The sequence below is a fragment of the Bactrocera tryoni genome, chromosome 2 (genome assembly GCF_016617805.1).
Source record: "Bactrocera tryoni isolate S06 chromosome 2, CSIRO_BtryS06_freeze2, whole genome shotgun sequence".
NCBI classification, from domain to species: domain Eukaryota; kingdom Metazoa; phylum Arthropoda; class Insecta; order Diptera; family Tephritidae; genus Bactrocera; species Bactrocera tryoni.
The window spans coordinates 26,881,968-26,900,428 of NC_052500.1; the positions used below are offsets into that span (position 1 = coordinate 26,881,968).

An 18,461-nucleotide genomic window follows, 5' to 3' on the forward strand; every position below is an offset into this window, starting at 1 on the left:
ATGATTCACATATACATGTAGTGTGCGCACGTGTATATGGTTTTAAGTTAGGCTTTCCTGGAAAGCTTGACTGTTACCATGTGAATCATAACTTTGAAAGCATGTTCCCTGTTCCGCCTTTAGTCCGGTTTACACTTTATTAACAATATATTTCAAAGAAATCACATATAAAACACTTTTTTTAAATTTTTAAACGTAACTGTAATCCGGAAAACACAGAATGTAATTACAATCGATAACGAATTTCCACGTTTTTCCGAAAAAATTCCAAGTTCCGTAAACATCCAACGGGTACTTTAACCGCAGACTTGAGCACACAGCACATTTCCGACTTCAAGCACAGCCAAACAACAAATGATTATGAATGGCGATCGCCAAATCAAAAATCTTCGACGTGAAAACCATAACTGAAAGCTTTGCTGCTTGCAAAAAAATTATGGCATGAGATTTTTGATCACCAACACTCGCGCAGAGCCGCAAACGTGTAAACTACGTGAGAGCCCATATAGAGAGCGTATCGCAAATGACTAAACGTATTTAGCTATTGGGGAAACAATCCATGAGACTGAGGGAATTCACAGTGACTTTGGAGACGACAAGGCAGAGCATGTGCTTGTCTATTGCGGCCGCTGGAGCGACCTACGTGTTGATTAGTCATATTTGTTTACATTTTCACACATTTATATGCCGGATTGCGCATAAGTACATAGTATATCCAGATAAATTAAAATGTTTGAATTAAGGCAAGTGATACATTTACGAGCATGTACTTTTGTAGGTATGTAAGTTAGCTTTTTTAGTGTTTTAATTGAGATAATAGACGTCATTTCCCTCTAGGAAAAAAGTATTGATTTGGCCAGTAAATTCACACAAAGTTAAAAAGCGTCTTATACCAAGAATATTTTCAAGATTTCGTGAAAATATTATAAATTATTGTATTTTTATTATACACTGAATAGGGTATATTAAGGTTGCTACGAAGCTTGTAACACCAGGAAGAAAACGTCGGAGACCTTATAAAATATATGCATATAATATCATATACTGTGATCCAATTGAATTTTTAATTTATACTTCGCGTGTTTTTCGAATAGGTAAATTTTTTTCTGTAAGTTGGTAGTACTGTTAGTGAAATCTACGCTAAATTTCACGTCAAAATATTCATTATTATTTGAGATACGCGTCTTTTTATGAGGCCCTAAACGTGAATTCTTCGATTTTTAGCCACGTCTGTCAGTTCGTCTGTGCGCAGTACCTCTTTTTTTTTGAGATATCGATCTGAACATGCCGTGTCTTTCTCCCCAAAAAGCTGATCATAAATTATGTTTGGGCTAGTCTGTCTGGTTAAATAGAATCTCCGAAGAAATTACCCAGATCGGACCACTATTGCATGAACATTCATACATATGTATATATGTACATATGTATGTATGTATTATGTATGTATGTAGCTTGTCTGCGCGATCAATACTGTTTCGTATTAGTAAATAATAATATTTTGTATATCTAAGAGCAACTGAAGCTAAATTATTTATTTTCAATATATACGTACATATGTATGTACTTACTTACATATATACATATTTCTACCGAAATTATATTTTCTTACTGGGTGTGGTATATGTAGGTACTCATACTCACTCGACTACGTCATTAGATTAGAACACCGGCCTTCTTATATGTATCTTACGTGATCACTGTAAAATCGCATGGAATTTTTATGAATGAAAATTTTCACTGGCTTACTACACGAGCTACGTCATATACGGGTTATACACACACACATGCACTCAATATGCAGTTCAAAAGTTACTGTATAATGTGAGAGTCTCTGAGAATTGTTTTCTGCATTGGCTTTAATAGAGATCACACAATGCAAAGCTCTGAATGCCGACAAGCAAGCATTTGTATGAGGAGCGTGATTGTGAGAAAATCGTGAATGCATGAGTCATACGTAAAACCGAAACGTTTGCGATTTTGTGCACATGCATGTTAATATGTTAATAACAACAAAAACATTCCATGAGAGTAAACTTTTGGTTAGTGGAGATTCCCCAACAATTGCTTGCGTATTAAATTGAGAAAAAAATCTCGTTCATTCATTCATAGATTGTTTTCTATAGCGTCATTATTCGTGGAAATTCAAATGAGTGTGTTTCGAGTGTAATTCGATTTAAACATTCGTCATTGTTGTTTTTTAAGCATTATTTGAAAATATTTAATTTTGTGCGGCTTGCTTCTCGGCGCCTATTTATTGTAATGTTTTCTATTTTTGTGTACAAAATGCCTTCTTATTATTCGTATTCGGAGAAATGTTAATTATTTGGATGAATTCGAAATTAATTTGTATCATTGCGGTCTCTCATTAGTCCAAAGAGCAAGTGATTAAAGGCAGAGCACTGTTTTATAGCAGTGGAAAAGGCTCAGCCGTATTTGGTACAATTTGTATTTCCCATAACTAAATGTAAAATGAAGCTGACTAGGTAAAAATTTACTTTTAGGTTTATGACATCAATGCTATGTACATACAGTTAGTAATGCACATCTTGAAGTAACGGAATACAAAATTTGTACCAACTACATACATATGTATGTATGCGCAAGAGATTATAAAAATATAAACATTCATAAATTTATTATGTTAAATTGAACATTTTCGTTTAATGTTAATTAACCATAAGCTACTAGTTACTAATACATTGTACATATATGTATGTATGTATGTACATATGTATGTAAGTATGTGTATCAGTTAAGACTTGCCCGATGCGGTGGCTGCAAACGTTGGCAGGAATGGAGTTAATCATCGTATAAGAAATTTGAGTCACTAATTAAATTGTTTGCAGTGATGTAGTTGAATTTTTCATATAATAATTATCAAGCATTTTCTATTTGCTTTAGTAAGCTTTTTGTTTAACCAATGGAAGCATCTATCACAAATATAATGTAAATATTAAATAAATACTGATAGTGACTGAGAAAAAGATAGGTATGGCTTTTCTACGTAGTAAAAGGCAAGTGATTAGGCAGAGATTCGAATTCAACTGGTGCAGAAATTAACCTCTCTAGAAAAGCGGCGAGTTGCTGTAAATAAGACCATTAAATTTATACTTACGGACAGATACATATGTATGTATGTATGTGTGTTTGGGCTTAAAGTTGTGATAAGTAAAGATAGCCGGCATAAAAATCTGCTATACGCAAAAATATAATACAACTTATATATGTACATATGTACGTCGGAGAAAACCTAGTGGTAGAAATTTATTCAAATTGGTAGGGTTAGGTCAATTATAATTCAAAAATTTTATTTTTTGGGTGGCAAATGACGCTTTAATGTCCCAAAAACATTATTCCATTGTAAGAGTAGTGAAAAATATAGACTTTATCCCTGCCTAGTCCACTGTCGAAGTTTCTGGGTCACTAAGCTGAAATCTTGTCCGTTTATCAGAGATAATTTGAACGAAATAATACCAAAATAGTGTCCGTTTCTGGTCATTGGAGCGTACTCATGTTCAGTTATAGAAATTAATTTTGTATGAAAATATAAATGAAAACGCTGTATTCATGAAATTTGTCCAGTTATGGGAGGTGTCCGCCTATATGGACTGTCCGTAATCGAGAATTTCACTGTATATATGAATATTTTATTTCTTAAATTCCAGTCTCGAATTATTTTATTGTACTCTCTAACATTATACGGCCTGCCGCATGCACTAACTAAGTAATACCTTAGCACTTCATTGCAGAGGGTCCTCATACCATAAAGGAGTTGCTCCGCAAGGAAGAAGGAGTAGACACGCGTCATGCCAAGTTCTAATAGGTGGTTGCAACCTTAGCAAGTTTAAATATGTAATCAACCTCCCAAAGGGACAAGCTCAGTATACTTGTCGCATTCTATACTGGCCACTGTAAGCCCAAAAAGCACATACATACATTTATAGCATGGGCCTAGCTTCTTGTGCAAATTGCCGAAACACCAGAACACCTACTAATTGACTGCATAGTTGTCAGCAGAACCTTGGGTCCATGTTTACAAATAGGGATCACATCGCCTCATTAGCACCTAGCAGTATATTTTAACTTATCATTATGCTGGGGCTAAATGGGTCGTTGTGAATTAGGAGAGGACTCAATATTTATCTTATCTTAACATTATACGGACTTTTTGTATTTATTAATATATTTTATATTTATTAATTGTTTTTACGAAATAAAAAAAATATATATATCTTTTTTATATAAGTAAGTCTGGTTGACCCCTCACATTAAGTTTAACTTTCAGTTAGTAAACCCTGTATGCGATAATGAGTTTATTTCCTATAAATATATTTTAATAATAAGTGATATAATGAATATTCGGTAAATATTAGTAAATGTATACATTAGAATTTTATAATATATTATCAAATTATTTTATTGTTGTTGTAAAGAAACAAAAAAATCCATTCTATTTGATAGTAAATTCCTTTTTATTTCTATTATATTTGAAAAGTAGCGATACTATATTTATAATCGCAATATTTCGATTATTAAAAATAAAAATATATATCGACGTAAGGATCGAGTACTAATTAAAAGCGCATTCATAGCTTGATATTTCTATGAAATTCTAAATATTATACGCATACAATATTTATTGCTTGTACAAGCGTTAGTATGGACACCTAACAAAGAAACAACTGTCAGCTGATTCACGTTTCAGAGATGTATTCGCCAAAATGAACAAGCAAAACACAAAGGGCCATTCACATTCAAGTTTCAAGCAGTTCAGTAATTGGAGAAAACAAAAGATTTATATACGGATTATTATCCGTGGGACCATTAAAAAAAATGAATCTTACAGTAATATTACGGGTTTTCAGTTTTAACAATGTCAGTCCAAATATATGTTTTCTTATCTGTTTCTTGAATAGAAAATAACTCTTTCTAACAATTATCTCCATTTTTCAAAGACACTTTTGAAAATACTGTTATTTTGATTGAACAATATAAAATAACTAAATTGAATTGGAAATTAAAATTTTTAGAAATCTTGTTTTCAAAAAAATTAAGTTTTGAAAAGTTTTATTCTTAACCCAATTGGAGGCGCAGGCAACTCTGGCGCAACGGCCATTTTGCGAGTGCGCACGAACTTGTTTTTCTTTTCAGTTGAGAAAAAAATGCCGAATGCGTTGGGTGTTGTACGTGGTGTAGTAGTGTCGCTCTTCGTAAATAAATACAAATAACATTGCAAATGAATATTGTTTAATTGGAGAATAATTTTGCAACTTTTAAAATTGGTACATAAGAAGATTATTAATGATATTTTACGTCACTTTATAATCTACAGTGTGAAAACAAACTCCAATATTGGATTGGATAAGTACATAATCCAGGTTTAATTCAAATAAAACAAAGCGTATAACACCTGTGAATGATCGGGGCATATTTATAATCCGGGCGTGTTTTGAATGAAATATTAAATTATTCATGTACGAGAATATACAGTAAATTTTGGTGCCCTTCCTGTTGACTCATAAAGCCGCATAGAAGCGCTTAGTATCATGCACATACAAACATATGTATATAAATACTTAATGCTACGCTTCTATTTCCCTTCTGTCCAAGAATGGCTTCGTTGCTCTTGCATTTTAGGCATTTACTTGCTCAGCGCTTCGTTGGCATTCTAACGCTTGGTTGGAAATATTTATCCGCGATATTTATGCTATTTGTTATATTTCATGGCGTTACGCATTGTTGGTTTGTTTGCTCTATATGTTTTAGTTTGACGTACCTTCCGATTTCTGTTATTATGGATTAACGCATACAATAAGAATGTTTATAATATTTGTACATCCATAAAGTTAACTAATTGGGGCCAATGGACTACAAACGTGCAAAAAACTACCATAGTATATGAATGCTATGAAAATGCAAATTTCCACTTGTTGAGCCCTCAATATATGCGCATACGTATGTATATACTGCAACTAACGCACAATGACAGAATTAACACAAATGTTTTTAAGCAGAAGTGTGTATATAAATAAAACTCGCATATCTAGTGTTGTGAGATAAATATGTTAATATTGATTCAATTTATATTATAGAAATTATTTTGTTTCAGATTCCGTTGTTTAAAGACAATCATTTCAAAGTCATAACATCATACATATCATCATTCTATTAGAAACAAGATGTTAAAATTTATACGTGGAAAAGGCCAGCAGCCTTCAGCAGAAAGACAACGATTGCAGAAAGAACTTTTCTCCTACAGGAAGGTGAGTCCCAGAATGTACACTGTAAATTTAACAACAGTTAAACAACCAGAAACTAAAGCAATAGAATGTAAATGTCAAACGTAGTAACTAAAAATAAAATTTTTGGAAATATTTTTAATAGCAATATCATATTATTACAATATGTTATGCATTTATTATAACATACACAACACAATTATAAAGGCAACCAATTGGTAATAAATATTCCTTTAATGAATTCAATTTAAAACGTATTTATATTTCGGCTATAGCGAAAAAATCCTAAAATAGAATTTAAAAATTAATATACATATATTTTACAAATGCCTTCAGAAAAGCTTGGAAGTATCTTTACATAAATATGTATGTCTATACATAAAATACGCTATCGAACAATTTTTATGGCAAGCGTAACTACTATGTATGGGTAAACAAGGCTAATATTTATCTAAATTCTTTAGAATGCGACACTTGGCAAGATAAGAGAGTTTACAGTAAAAATACATTTCAAACTATGACTAAGTTTATTGGCAATAATTAATGGTTCGCTGAGGCTATATTAAAAATTTGGGGTTTTTTAAAAAGTATACATATGTGTATAATATCTGTCGTAAGTCCCTTATCAATTTAAAAAACCTTCAAATTTGTACGCAGGTATAAGAAAATCCTATTTCCAGATACCTTGGACATTTTCACTCGTTTTGTTTTTTGTTTTATCATTGCTTCATAATAAACATTGCATAACATTATTTATATCATTTTTACATTGTTCATATCAATAACTTTTTACAGTGTATGCAATCAGTACGGTTGTGGTTGCTATACCTACATTGCATACATATGGTACTTGCTTAGGCATTTATAAATGTTTAAATATATGTACATATATATGTACATGCTTATACAGGTATTGGCTTTTAGATAGTTTGATAGATGGTTGGTGTTTGTAATAGATACGCAAAGCGCGTAGTCGTCATCACCCAACATAACCCGTTTAGCCACTTCTTTGCTAGCTTACAGCCATTTCCTTGTTTAGGAATAAAGTCTTTTCGTTTGTATAAAGCATGTTTCTTAATCCACGTCATGATTTTGCATGGGCACAATGTGGGTGTTGCTGTAATTTCAAGCAACTTACTTGTACATAAATACCGGCTGCCTTGACATTTTCGCAAAGTTATTTCAAACTGGCTAAATAATACCGTTATATTTATTTAAATCTGATATACTGCTGACCTCGCTGCTGTAAATGGGATTGTTGCAAGGGTTTATATTAATATCGTCGTATTTAAATACTGCTATCTATAAACTTTTACACCTTTTGCGTGAGAATGCTCCATTTCTCTTTTATTATTGTTTGCATTATAAAATCCAACGATGGCGCACACCTTTATTCTATCGAAAAATTTGAACTAACAGTGCATATACGCATATGCATCCGTTCATAATAAATAAAACTAAATAGTTTGTGCTGAATGATTTTCTGCCTTTCACATTTTTCTCAGTTAATTCGAAATAAAATTTCTATTTTTTCAGTGCGGTTGTCCTTAGGAGGCCAACTTTTTTTTATCGGCCAAATCTTCTTGATGATTTCGCAAATGGTTCTATTAGAATAATTCGTTAGATAAAGAAGGATTGCTTCGTTATAAAATAGATGAGTTATAAAATAGATTCAAGAAAAAATTGCAACATTGCATCGTTTAATATTTCAGTATATTATCATCGATTTTAGTGCAATTACAAGGTAATCGCTTTTGTTTGTTTACTAAGTCTCATTTGTATGGCAGCAATATGCTATAGCCCGATCTGAACAATTTGTTCGTTACAACGCGGCCTTGAATAATAACCTACGCCAAATTTCTTGAATGTACTTTGTAAAATAAAAGGTCTTCCAGACATGGACTAGAGCTTGATCGATCGGTTTGTATGGCAGCTACAACCTATAGTAGTAGCGCCAGAAAAAACGTGTTCAACATTTAAGATCGATATCTCAAAAACTGAAGGACTAGTTTGCGTATATATAGAAATTCAATGGAAACTGAAAGGATAACACCATAAATTTTTAATATAAATATATGTTTCTAAATTCTGCGATTCCGTTTGGGTTACTTTGAAAACACTATATAATATCTGCATTCTTTCATACGTTCATGTACACATGTAACCATATTCGATTAGGTGCGGCCCTGATTACGACTCTTTATAAAAGTTTAGGTAAATGTTCGCTTTTATAAACGACCATCGGTGAGTAAGCAGCACACCGTCTGATAAGCGTTCTACTAAAAGATAAGATATGAAGTTCAAACTAAAGCAATTTAAAAATTGATATGCACCTGTTGTAACTTCTTTGCGCAAACAAACATTTCAACACAACAGTGCTGACATTGTTTAGACTTTTTGCCTGAATAAATACAGTAAAATCTCCCATAAGCAGACACTGACGAGACCCGGTTATTAGAATTGTCCGCTTAATAGATTGTTCTTAATAAAGATCAAAAATGTTCGGACCACCAGCCAATGTGTACGGTTAATGGAGATGCCCGCTTGATTGAGCTTTCACTGTATATACATATATTATGTATGTATGTACATATACATATGCATGTATCATTCATATAAGCTTATAAATATTATTGTTGTTGTAGCGGCAGAAAACATCCATTCATAAATTGGGGGTTATTAGTAATTCTGGAGTAATTTAAAGAATTACAAATTATTATAAAGATCCGTCAGAAAGAAACCCCTACATTCTACCTCAAAATATTATATGTAATTATTTTTCCTCATAAAAATTTTAAAACTTCATTGATATTACTAATTGGTGGCAATCAAGAAGAAGAGAAATTTTATTATTGCATATGATTTCATTTCTTTTCATTGAAATGTAAGTTTTAATTTGCGTGCAGACATTCTAATTTTATTTTTAAACTTGTGCGTTACATGCCATAATCCAGTTTTCTTAAAAAGTTAAAAATATGTAAATTGATAAAAAAAAATTTCATTTATTTATGATTATAAGGCATCGTTTTTACGTAAAATCTAATATACATGAAAACAAAAGAAGACCAAGACCAAAACACTTAAAACTGCACCTTCGGTAATTATTGGCATGTGTAATGAGCAATCATGTAAAGAATTCGAGAAATTTAACTGAAATTCTTTCGTCCAAAGTGACAGTAAAAACAAATTTGCATATACGAGTATGTACATATTTATGCATACTTTTATTTATTTTTATTTTTTGCATTAACCAAGTTATTTATAATAACAAACTAAAATTCCTGGCTACAATTCGGTTCAAAAGCTGTTACAATGTTAATATAAATATTTCAGCATATACCTTCATCTCCATGCATATTACCCTTAGTGTTTGCTATGGCGTAATGCCGTTTTTATATTCACGTGAGAATAATTATGTTCCAATTTGAACATGTTCAACACCAAACCGCTAAGGTTAATTAAAATATCTCAGTCTGGCGTGGCGTTTCCGTTATGTGATCCATTTCTACGCAACAATGACGTAATCGCAATTATATCGTACAACAACTATCACTACTCAGCGGAATATTTGAAAAAGTTATGTATATTCTAGTACATTAATAATGATCTTTTATGTGATAGCTGAAAAGATGAAAAGTGTATGACTTATTTTAAAAGTTATTTATTAACGGTATTTGATTTTAAAAATATGTAAGTATTTTATAGTTTGTTATAAATAATAATAACAATGATTTTCAATAATCTTCAACAGTTTAATTGTAATTAAGAAATATTAACAGATGCCCTGAAAGAATAAAATCACCAATATACCAATACAGAATACTCTGAAAAATCTGCAGCGGAAAAAAAATTATTTTTTATTATTATAAAATATTCTCTTAATATTCTTCATCAATTCGGATAGAGCTTAACATTTTTTGGAAACTCCATCTGTCTTATAATATCAATAAGCACACCACAAGTTCAAGAGCTTAGCTATCAAAATCTATCCATCTATCAAAGGCTTAAGAGCCGATCTTATACATTGTATGTACATAAGTACTTGTATATTTAACATACTATACATACATATGTACATACAGTCATGGACAGAGAAATAGCACATCTTTAAATAAATTGTTCAAATCAGTTTTTAGATTTATCAAAGAAGTGCATTGCAATAATAAGGAGAAAGATTTTTGATCTACATAAAAAAGGGTAAAACCTAAAGTTCGAGGAAAAGAGGATATAACGTCATAAATTGTGTTAAAAGTGATCCTAATTTGCGAAAAATAGAAAAATCCGCAAAGCCCCTGCACGTAAAACAACGGAAGATGCTGATACAGCCATCATCAAAAAAAGAAAGGCCGATCCTTTTAAATCTTCCCGGAAGTTGACTGAAAAAACTGAGGAATTAGGGTTTAACATATCCAGTAGAGTTGTACGAAGGCGTCTCAATAATAATTTTGAAAAATAGTACTTTGGAGAGATGTAACAAAGGTGAATCGTATTGGATTCGATGGCAAACCATTTGTCCATCGCCTTAAGTGTCAGGCATATAACTCCAGAAACACCACGGGCACCGTTACTCACAGCGGTGGTAGCGTGGTGGTCTAAAGAGCATTTTCCTGGTACGGTGTTGGACCATTGATAAAGGTAGATGGTAGAATGGACTAATTTTATAATAATAACAAAAGTCGATTCAAACAAGCTCAAAGTGTGCTATTTCTCTGTCCATGGCTGCATAATCATAAATAAGATCAGCAGTATTTAAATAAAAAAAAATTGGAGAGCGTTGCAGCGATACTAATTTTTGCATGGCGAATTGTTAATTATTTATAATTTAAAAAAAACTAGAAAGCTTTCGTTATTTTTTTTTAATCTCGTTATTTATATTGTTTCTCTTGCCAAAACCAAATATGCCTTATTGAATAAGAAAGTGAAATGCTCAAAAATATTATTAATTTTGCTTTTGTAAGTATAACATATAAAATATTCAAGTGCTTGCTGCTATCTGTTTTCTTTTAATCCACACCTTCTTTCACTAAGCCCAAACCTAACGGGGGAGAAAAGTGTGACGAAAACTAAACTTCTAAGTATTGTATACTTTATTTTCACCAATCTCTTAAGCTTTGGCCAAAACCAGTAAAAGCCAAAAGATAATTAAGAAAATACTGCTAAAAACAAACAAGAAAAACAATTGGTAACACTTTTGGGCTTAGAAGAGTAGTTTGTAATTCGAATCTCTCAGTTTCGTGATGTTATTCTATACAGACGGTTTTAAAAAGCAAGACACACATAAAAGCGGCTGCGGAGCTCGACAGGTACCGTTTTTCTACATTGCGGATGATTATAAACAAATCCAAATTTGAATTTAATTATAACAAACAAAAATACGGGAATATTTTAACTAGATAAAATTAATAAAGTGATACCAATATTGCTATACAAAAGTACTTTTACATAGGGAGAAACCCGGAGCCCAGGAATAGTTGTAATGAATTGTTGGAAAAAAAGTATCAAAAAATCGGCCCCCTGAGAACTCAGACCTGGCAGAAATTGTCTACGATGTCCTCCTATTTTATTTGACAGATATCTAAATGGGGAGAAATTGCAATAAACTGTTTTAAAATACAATTTTCATTGCAACCGAATATTTGTATGTACAAGCTAACATTGAATATGTATATTCATATAGTATATTCCCGCATGCCTAGCCAAATTAATGAAATCTATATTTTGTATGTCAAAGAAAGTTAAGTTCTTGTATATCTAGTGTGTATATGTGCAAAAGACTAAAATAAAGAACATCCGTTGTTCATAATTACTGCTCACTTAAACCAATGCGAATAATTTTAGTTCTTGTGCTTTTAAGTTGCTCCAAGTAGCCCGTACACCTCGTTATCAAGTGTCATTTTGCATGTGTACAGTTTTTGCCATAGCGGCTTGGCCGTAAGGCAAATAAAAAAAAATAACCAATTAAACTAATATTTCGACATCGTTGCGAAGCAGAGCAGTTGAAACGCTGAGGTGCACAGAAAAAATTTCAAACAATTAAAGCTATAGTTGTATGTATAATATATATTGTGGAGAAATGTGGAAGTACGAGCGAATTCTGAATTTCACTTTAAAAAGTTCCTCATATAATAGCTAACTGCTACGTAACCTGCTTAGATTTTCTAGATTTTATAATGAGTTGTTATGAGACCTGAAGTTGGGTACGGAAAATTAATTTTTTGTATTTTGCAAAGGGACTTAAACCAAAAATTTATCAAAACTGATTTAATAAATTAATACAATCACACACGTATAGGGTATATCCGGGTTACATTTAACACTTTTAAAATTGAAGCAAAAAAGTTATGTTTATTGCTATGCAATTAAAAATTATAGCGTCAATTTCTCTACAGCAAAACGCACAAAAATTGTTTTTCTATATGAATTTGTTAAAAAAAAAAAATATTAACAAATACTTATGCTAAATACTTCTCTAGACTGCACAACATGGATTTCCGCATAAACCATCCGCGGTGGCCTATGACCCGATATCTAAACTAATGGCCATCGGAACCCAAACGGGTGCTCTCAAAGTATTTGGTCAACCCGGTGTAGAATTTTATGGACAACACACCCTTATCAGCAACTCAGCCGCAGAACTCAATGTACAGCTTTTGGAGTGGGTCTACGGCACAGGACGTGTGTTGTCGTTGACAGCTTCAAACCATTTGATTTTGTGGGAACCGGTCGGTGCAACATTGGTTGCCATCAAGACATTGCCTTTTGACGGTAAATTGAAGAAAGTCTCATCGCTTTGCTGTTCGTTGAACAAAGACATTGTTTGGATTGGTACCGAGGGTGGCAATATCTATCAATTCGATCTAAATTCGTTCTCAATACGTGAACCAGTTATCTATCACGATATTGTGCTGGAACAAGTGCCTCCAACATACAAGTTAAATCCAGGTGCTATTGAATCTATACGCCAACTGCCAAATGCGCATAACAAATTGCTTATTGCGTATAATCGTGGACTTTGTGTATTATGGGATCTAGAAACTTCCGCAGTAGTGCGGGCATACATTGCACCCGGTCATGGACAGAGTGTGGGTCTGTTTGTGAATGCAACTGGAACTCAGTTTACCTGGTACCATGCTGATGGTTCATACGCATCTTGGAGCTTAACTAACGCCGAAGCACCGAAGAACGTCAATTACGTTCCCTATGGACCGGATCCATGTAAAAGCATAAATCGTCTGTATAAGGGCAAGCGTGGGTAAGCTTATTCTAACGTATACCCTAAACAATATACATATATGAATGTATTTTATTGCTTTTTATTTACACAGATCGGCTGAAGTTGTTATATTCTCTGGTGGCATGCCTCGTTCAGCATATGGAGATCATAACTGTGTGTCTGTACATGCAACTGACGGCAATAAAGTGTGCTTGGACTTCACATCAAAAGTTATAGATTTTTTTGTGACATTCCAAAATAATACCGACAATGTCGAAGTTCTGGTCGTACTACTAGAAGAAGAGTTTTGTGCTTATGATTTAACAGATAGTAAAGTTCCTGTTCTAAAAGCACCATATTTACATTCGGTCCACGCTTCCGCTGTTACGTGCAATTACCTGGCATCTCAGGTTACTCAGGAGGTCTATAATAAAATCGTGCATGCAGGAGAAGAACAAGATGCCAATTGCAGCCACTTAGAATGGCCAATTAATGGCGGTATCTTGGAAGAAGATGTGCCGGACGATGTGGACAATGAAGATGCACGTCTATATGAAATACTATTGACTGGGCATGAAGACGGTTCTGTGAAATTTTGGGATTGTACAGGTGTTGTCCTAAAACCACTTTACAATTTTAAAACCGCACCATTGTTTGGGTAATTTTTTAATAATTTGTAATCTCATTGTGAAAAAAATATATATTTTATTTAAAGGCATGAGAATCAGGATGATATACCTGCGGAAACATCTGAGCCCTTGGATGAGTCAGAGCCACCATTCCGAAAGTCCGGCCTTTTCGACCCTTACTCCGACGATCCCCGTTTGGCTGTTAAAAAAATAGCTTTGTGTCCCAAAACTGGGCGTCTTATTGTTGGAGGAACTGCTGGTCAAATCGTGATTGCAAACTTTGACAACGGCGAATCTGAAAGCGCCACGCTTAAAGCTAGTTCTATGAATTTGGTAAGCGATCGTGATGGATTTGTCTGGAAGGGACATGATCAACTGACGGTACGACCGAATCTGCTTGAGCCTGATGCTGAACCTGTTGGTGATGCTGGTGTCGAAATAACGGGCGTGCTACAAGTTCTTCCTCCGGCCAGTATAACCTGCTTGGCTCTGGAAGCAAATTGGGGTTTAGTGGCTGGGGGCACCGCTCATGGTTTAGTTTTATTTGACTATAACACGTTTCTGCCGGTTTTCCACCGTTGCACTCTCAATCCAAATGGTATAAGGACAATTTAAACTACATATATTATACTTTCACGCTAACCTATTAAATATTTAGATTTAACAGGTGCAGGTGAGCAATTGTCCCGACGTAAGTCATTTAAAAAGTCGTTACGTGAATCTTTCCGTAAATTGCGTAAGGGCCGTTCTACGCGAAACAATCCATCACAAGTGCCTACAACTGTAAGTATATTATAATTCTTTATATAAAAAATTTATAGCAGAACATGTCAATAACACACGCGTTTATAATTATTTTTTTAAGTTGGAAGCACGCCCGATTGAACGACAAGTAGAAGCGCGTTCCACCGACGATGGCATGGGCTCTATGGTTCGATGCTTACAATTCGCTAAAACTTTTATAACTAATGGTAATTGAATAAATATAATTACCATATGTTCGAAGATTAATAATAATATTTTTCAATTATTACAGTAAATATAACTTCGCCCACATTGTGGTCGGCCACAAACTCGAGCACAGTATCAGTTTTCCTGTTACATTTGCCACCTGCTCTAACTGCTGCCACCAATATACCACCAGTTACCGGTAACCCAGCGGCAACAACAGCAGCTACACAGCCAAGACGCGTGTCAGCGCAACTGGCGAAAGAAATCCAACTTAAGCATCGTGCACCTGTCGTTGGTATTGCCATATTCGACCAGCATGGCTATCCAGTTGATCAGCATAGCAACAGTAGTGCCGTTTCACCACCACATCGTTTATTAATCGCATCTGAAGAGCAATTTAAAGTGTTCTCACTGCCACAATTGAAACCAATCAATAAGTATAAGCTAACCGCGAATGAGGGTGCACGTGTACGACGTATACATTTTGCATCATTTTCCTGCCGCTTGCCAGCTGATTTATTGGCACAAGGTGTTGGTGGTAGCCCGTCCAAATCAATGTCAACGCGATCACAAGAGAATACACAAGATTTAGCCAACACCAGCGCCAACACTACCGGAGGTAGTGCCAACGATGCTCGTTTATATCACGAAATGGCGCTGCTCTGTCTAACGAATATGGGTGATATAATGGTACTTTCGGTACCGGAGCTGAAGCGACAACTAAATGCTGCGGCTGTCCGACGCGAGGATATTAAGTAAGTGTAATTAAATAATATTAACAATCAATCAGTCGTAATATTTAAATCTATAATTTCGATTATAGTGGTATTTCATCGCTTTGTTTTACAAATGGCGGAGAGGCATTATACATGCTTTCCTCCTCGGAACTGCAACGCATATCTCTATCAACTACGAAAGCCGTTACCCCAAAAGGCGGTATTGAAGTGGAAGAGTTGGTTGCCGATGAGCACGCAGCTGCAGCTGGCGATGCGAATAGCATAAATGAAGAGAACCAAGAAAACATTGACGTAGCGAGTTTGTCTTCAGCAAGAAATTCACAAGATCCGGGTGCGAAAGATCGCACAAAACCGCTTGAACTCGACATCGATCTGCAGAAGGGAGGCATTACTCTAACCAATGGTGTTAATACGCACTCGGACAGTAATTCTCCGAATCGTGCCAACGAGACAATCACTAGTTCAATGGGCGATATAACGGTTGATTCCGTGCGAGATCATTTGAACGCCACAACAACTACTTTATGTACCACCACAACTGAAGAAACTGTCGGTAAGCAAGCAACCATTTAATTTATAAATTGGTGATGGTGGGATTAAATGTCTCAATTTCAAGATGTGTTCTATCATATTTATTACACGCAAGTATTTAATGTTTGTTTGTTTAGTTATTGTTTATATCGAAATACTTAATGCCTTTGAAATCGTTCTAGTCCTATTGCTACAGTATATAGAGTTGTCTCTGTGTTCACACTTAGAACATGTGCCCTTGTCCATTTTGTGTGGTTATTAGCCGCTGGACAGCTTAAAGCTGTGTTTATAATCCGTTTTCTGTGCATAGCTCCAAATGCAGAGCCATTCTAACTCTTGATAAATTAATCTATTTTTAGGCCTCCACAAAAACTCCCTTTAATAACTAAAAATATAACAAAGCAGTATCCCAATTTTAAATTAATGACTACATTTTAATAATAATAAGACGAACATATGGAACGGATAATTTTTAATAAAGCACATTTTGTAAGTTTTTCGCCAGAATGTCTAGTGGAACAAAAAAAAATTAATTAAACATAAAAATAATAATGAAAGAAAAAAATTAATATCTACATATATTTATAAATATAATAATGCGAAACGTTTAATTATAGGTCGACTATCTGTATTAAGCACACAAACTAATCAAACTTTGACCAGTGCAAACATGAAGGATGTCAGCGATTTCAACATACCAAATCTCATGGATTTGGCACCTTTAAGGTAACTTTTTTGGAATATTTAAAAAAAAATTAAGTTTTTTTATATTTGAGTTTTCATTTGCAGCAATACAACTGAAACTAATAGCAGCTCTGTGGTTATCAAATCAATTATCACTAGTATTTCCCATGAAAAGACCAATGGCGAAACGGAGACAGTTACAACAAAGACAACCCAACACGAAGAAAGTCAATTTTAAGACCAATTTTTTAAACTGACTCCGACAAAAAATATATATAATTCGAAATTCAGCATGGCGATATAGCGATTTGAAATAATTAAAACTATATATTTAAGTTTTGTATCGTCTTACATTGCAATATCTTCTATTTTAATTTTAGCATTCTTGTTTCTTTAATTAAGGCACTTTCCGAACAACACCAATCAATGAATTATTCTAACTTTGCATCTATCATTTTAAATATAAGTTTTTATTTAAAGATTTTTCCAAAAATCTTACCACACATTTTCACTAAAACTGCACTGAACCTCAAACGCATCCATGTAGCGCAATAACTTAATACTTACATATATCTATTTTTTAAATATTGAATGTTAACAAAAAACACATAAGTACAACTAAAAGATTGCCTTACTTACAAACAATACGAATAATTATTAAACAAGTTTCGGTATGTAATAGTTATTTATGTCTCTTTGCGAGTAATAACACGAATCGAATTTCATTTCACGTTAAAATATTTTTAAAAACATTTCAATTTGCAACACGCTTATTCTATCTATCAGTAATTAATTTCTTACTAACTATAAAGTATTATTAAATTAATGTATCCCGACCAGCTTTGGAGCATCAGCAGGTATTCTACTATTAAACTTAAATTTCTTCCATTACCTGTTACATTTAAAACAAAAGAAACACCAAACCAGATAAGGAAAATTAACGAAGTACTACTTTTACTGTTGTTACTATTATTACAAAAAATTATAAAGTAAAACCTGTTGGCATTTAACTGACATGTACACACGCTATTGAGTAAGCTGTTGATGTACGCTATTTAAATATACACAATTCATTTATAAAACATATACATAGACACTGTATTTAAAGAGTTTTTAAACTCGAACTTTTTTATATTTTACATTGTGGAGTATTTTTGGACTATTTGTATAGAAAATTTACAAATGTATAAAATATTTGATGATATAATGAATACTGTTATCGAAAATTGTTAATTTTCAGAAATTATTTTCAATAAAAGTGTAAAGATTTGCCGCTAATATTTCTTTTGCAATGCGTTAAATCTTTAGAAAAATAATCACCACAGAATTTCGAATATTGGAAAAAATAATGTTAAAAGATCTTTTCAAATAAAAAAAAATCCGTACAAAGACTGGATTTTTATCGATCAGTTTATATAGCAACTATATGTTATAGTGGTCGGCGGTTTCGATAAAAGAGCAGCCTCTCGAGAAGAAA

The 18,461-nt window shown here is 33.4% G+C and overlaps 1 protein-coding gene across 2 annotated transcripts; it reads left to right on the plus strand.

Annotated features, from left to right (window-relative positions):
• The first annotated feature begins 5,162 nt into the window (after positions 1-5,162).
• On the plus strand, positions 5,163-18,072 carry LOC120767690 (lethal(2) giant larvae protein). Of its 2 annotated transcripts, XM_040093881.1 has the most exons (11): positions 5,163-5,282; positions 6,110-6,263; positions 12,713-13,491; positions 13,565-14,110; positions 14,168-14,679; positions 14,740-14,864; positions 14,947-15,052; positions 15,118-15,787; positions 15,856-16,322; positions 16,918-17,026; positions 17,090-18,072. In XM_040093881.1, the coding sequence occupies exons 2-11, from the start codon at positions 6,180-6,182 to the stop codon at positions 17,220-17,222; spliced, it is 3,531 nt and encodes a 1,176-aa protein (XP_039949815.1). In that variant the 5' UTR covers positions 5,163-5,282; positions 6,110-6,179; the 3' UTR covers positions 17,223-18,072. The 2 variants fall into 2 exon arrangements, with proteins under 2 accessions (XP_039949815.1, XP_039949816.1); XM_040093882.1 differs by lacking the exons at positions 16,918-17,026; positions 17,090-18,072 and adding an exon at positions 16,660-16,755.
• Positions 18,073-18,461: the final 389 nt, after the last annotated feature.

Bases quoted from the DNA above. Each gene is read 5' to 3' on its own strand.
- LOC120767690 (XM_040093881.1), top strand. From the start codon at position 6,180: ATGTTAAAATTTATACGTGGAAAAGGCCAGCAGCCTTCAGCAGAAAGA. The intron at 6,264-12,712 runs GTGAGTCCCAGA...ATACTTCTCTAG, and splicing joins AACTTTTCTCCTACAGGAAG to ACTGCACAACATGGATTTCC. The intron at 14,680-14,739 runs GTATAAGGACAA...TTAAATATTTAG, and splicing joins TTGCACTCTCAATCCAAATG to ATTTAACAGGTGCAGGTGAG.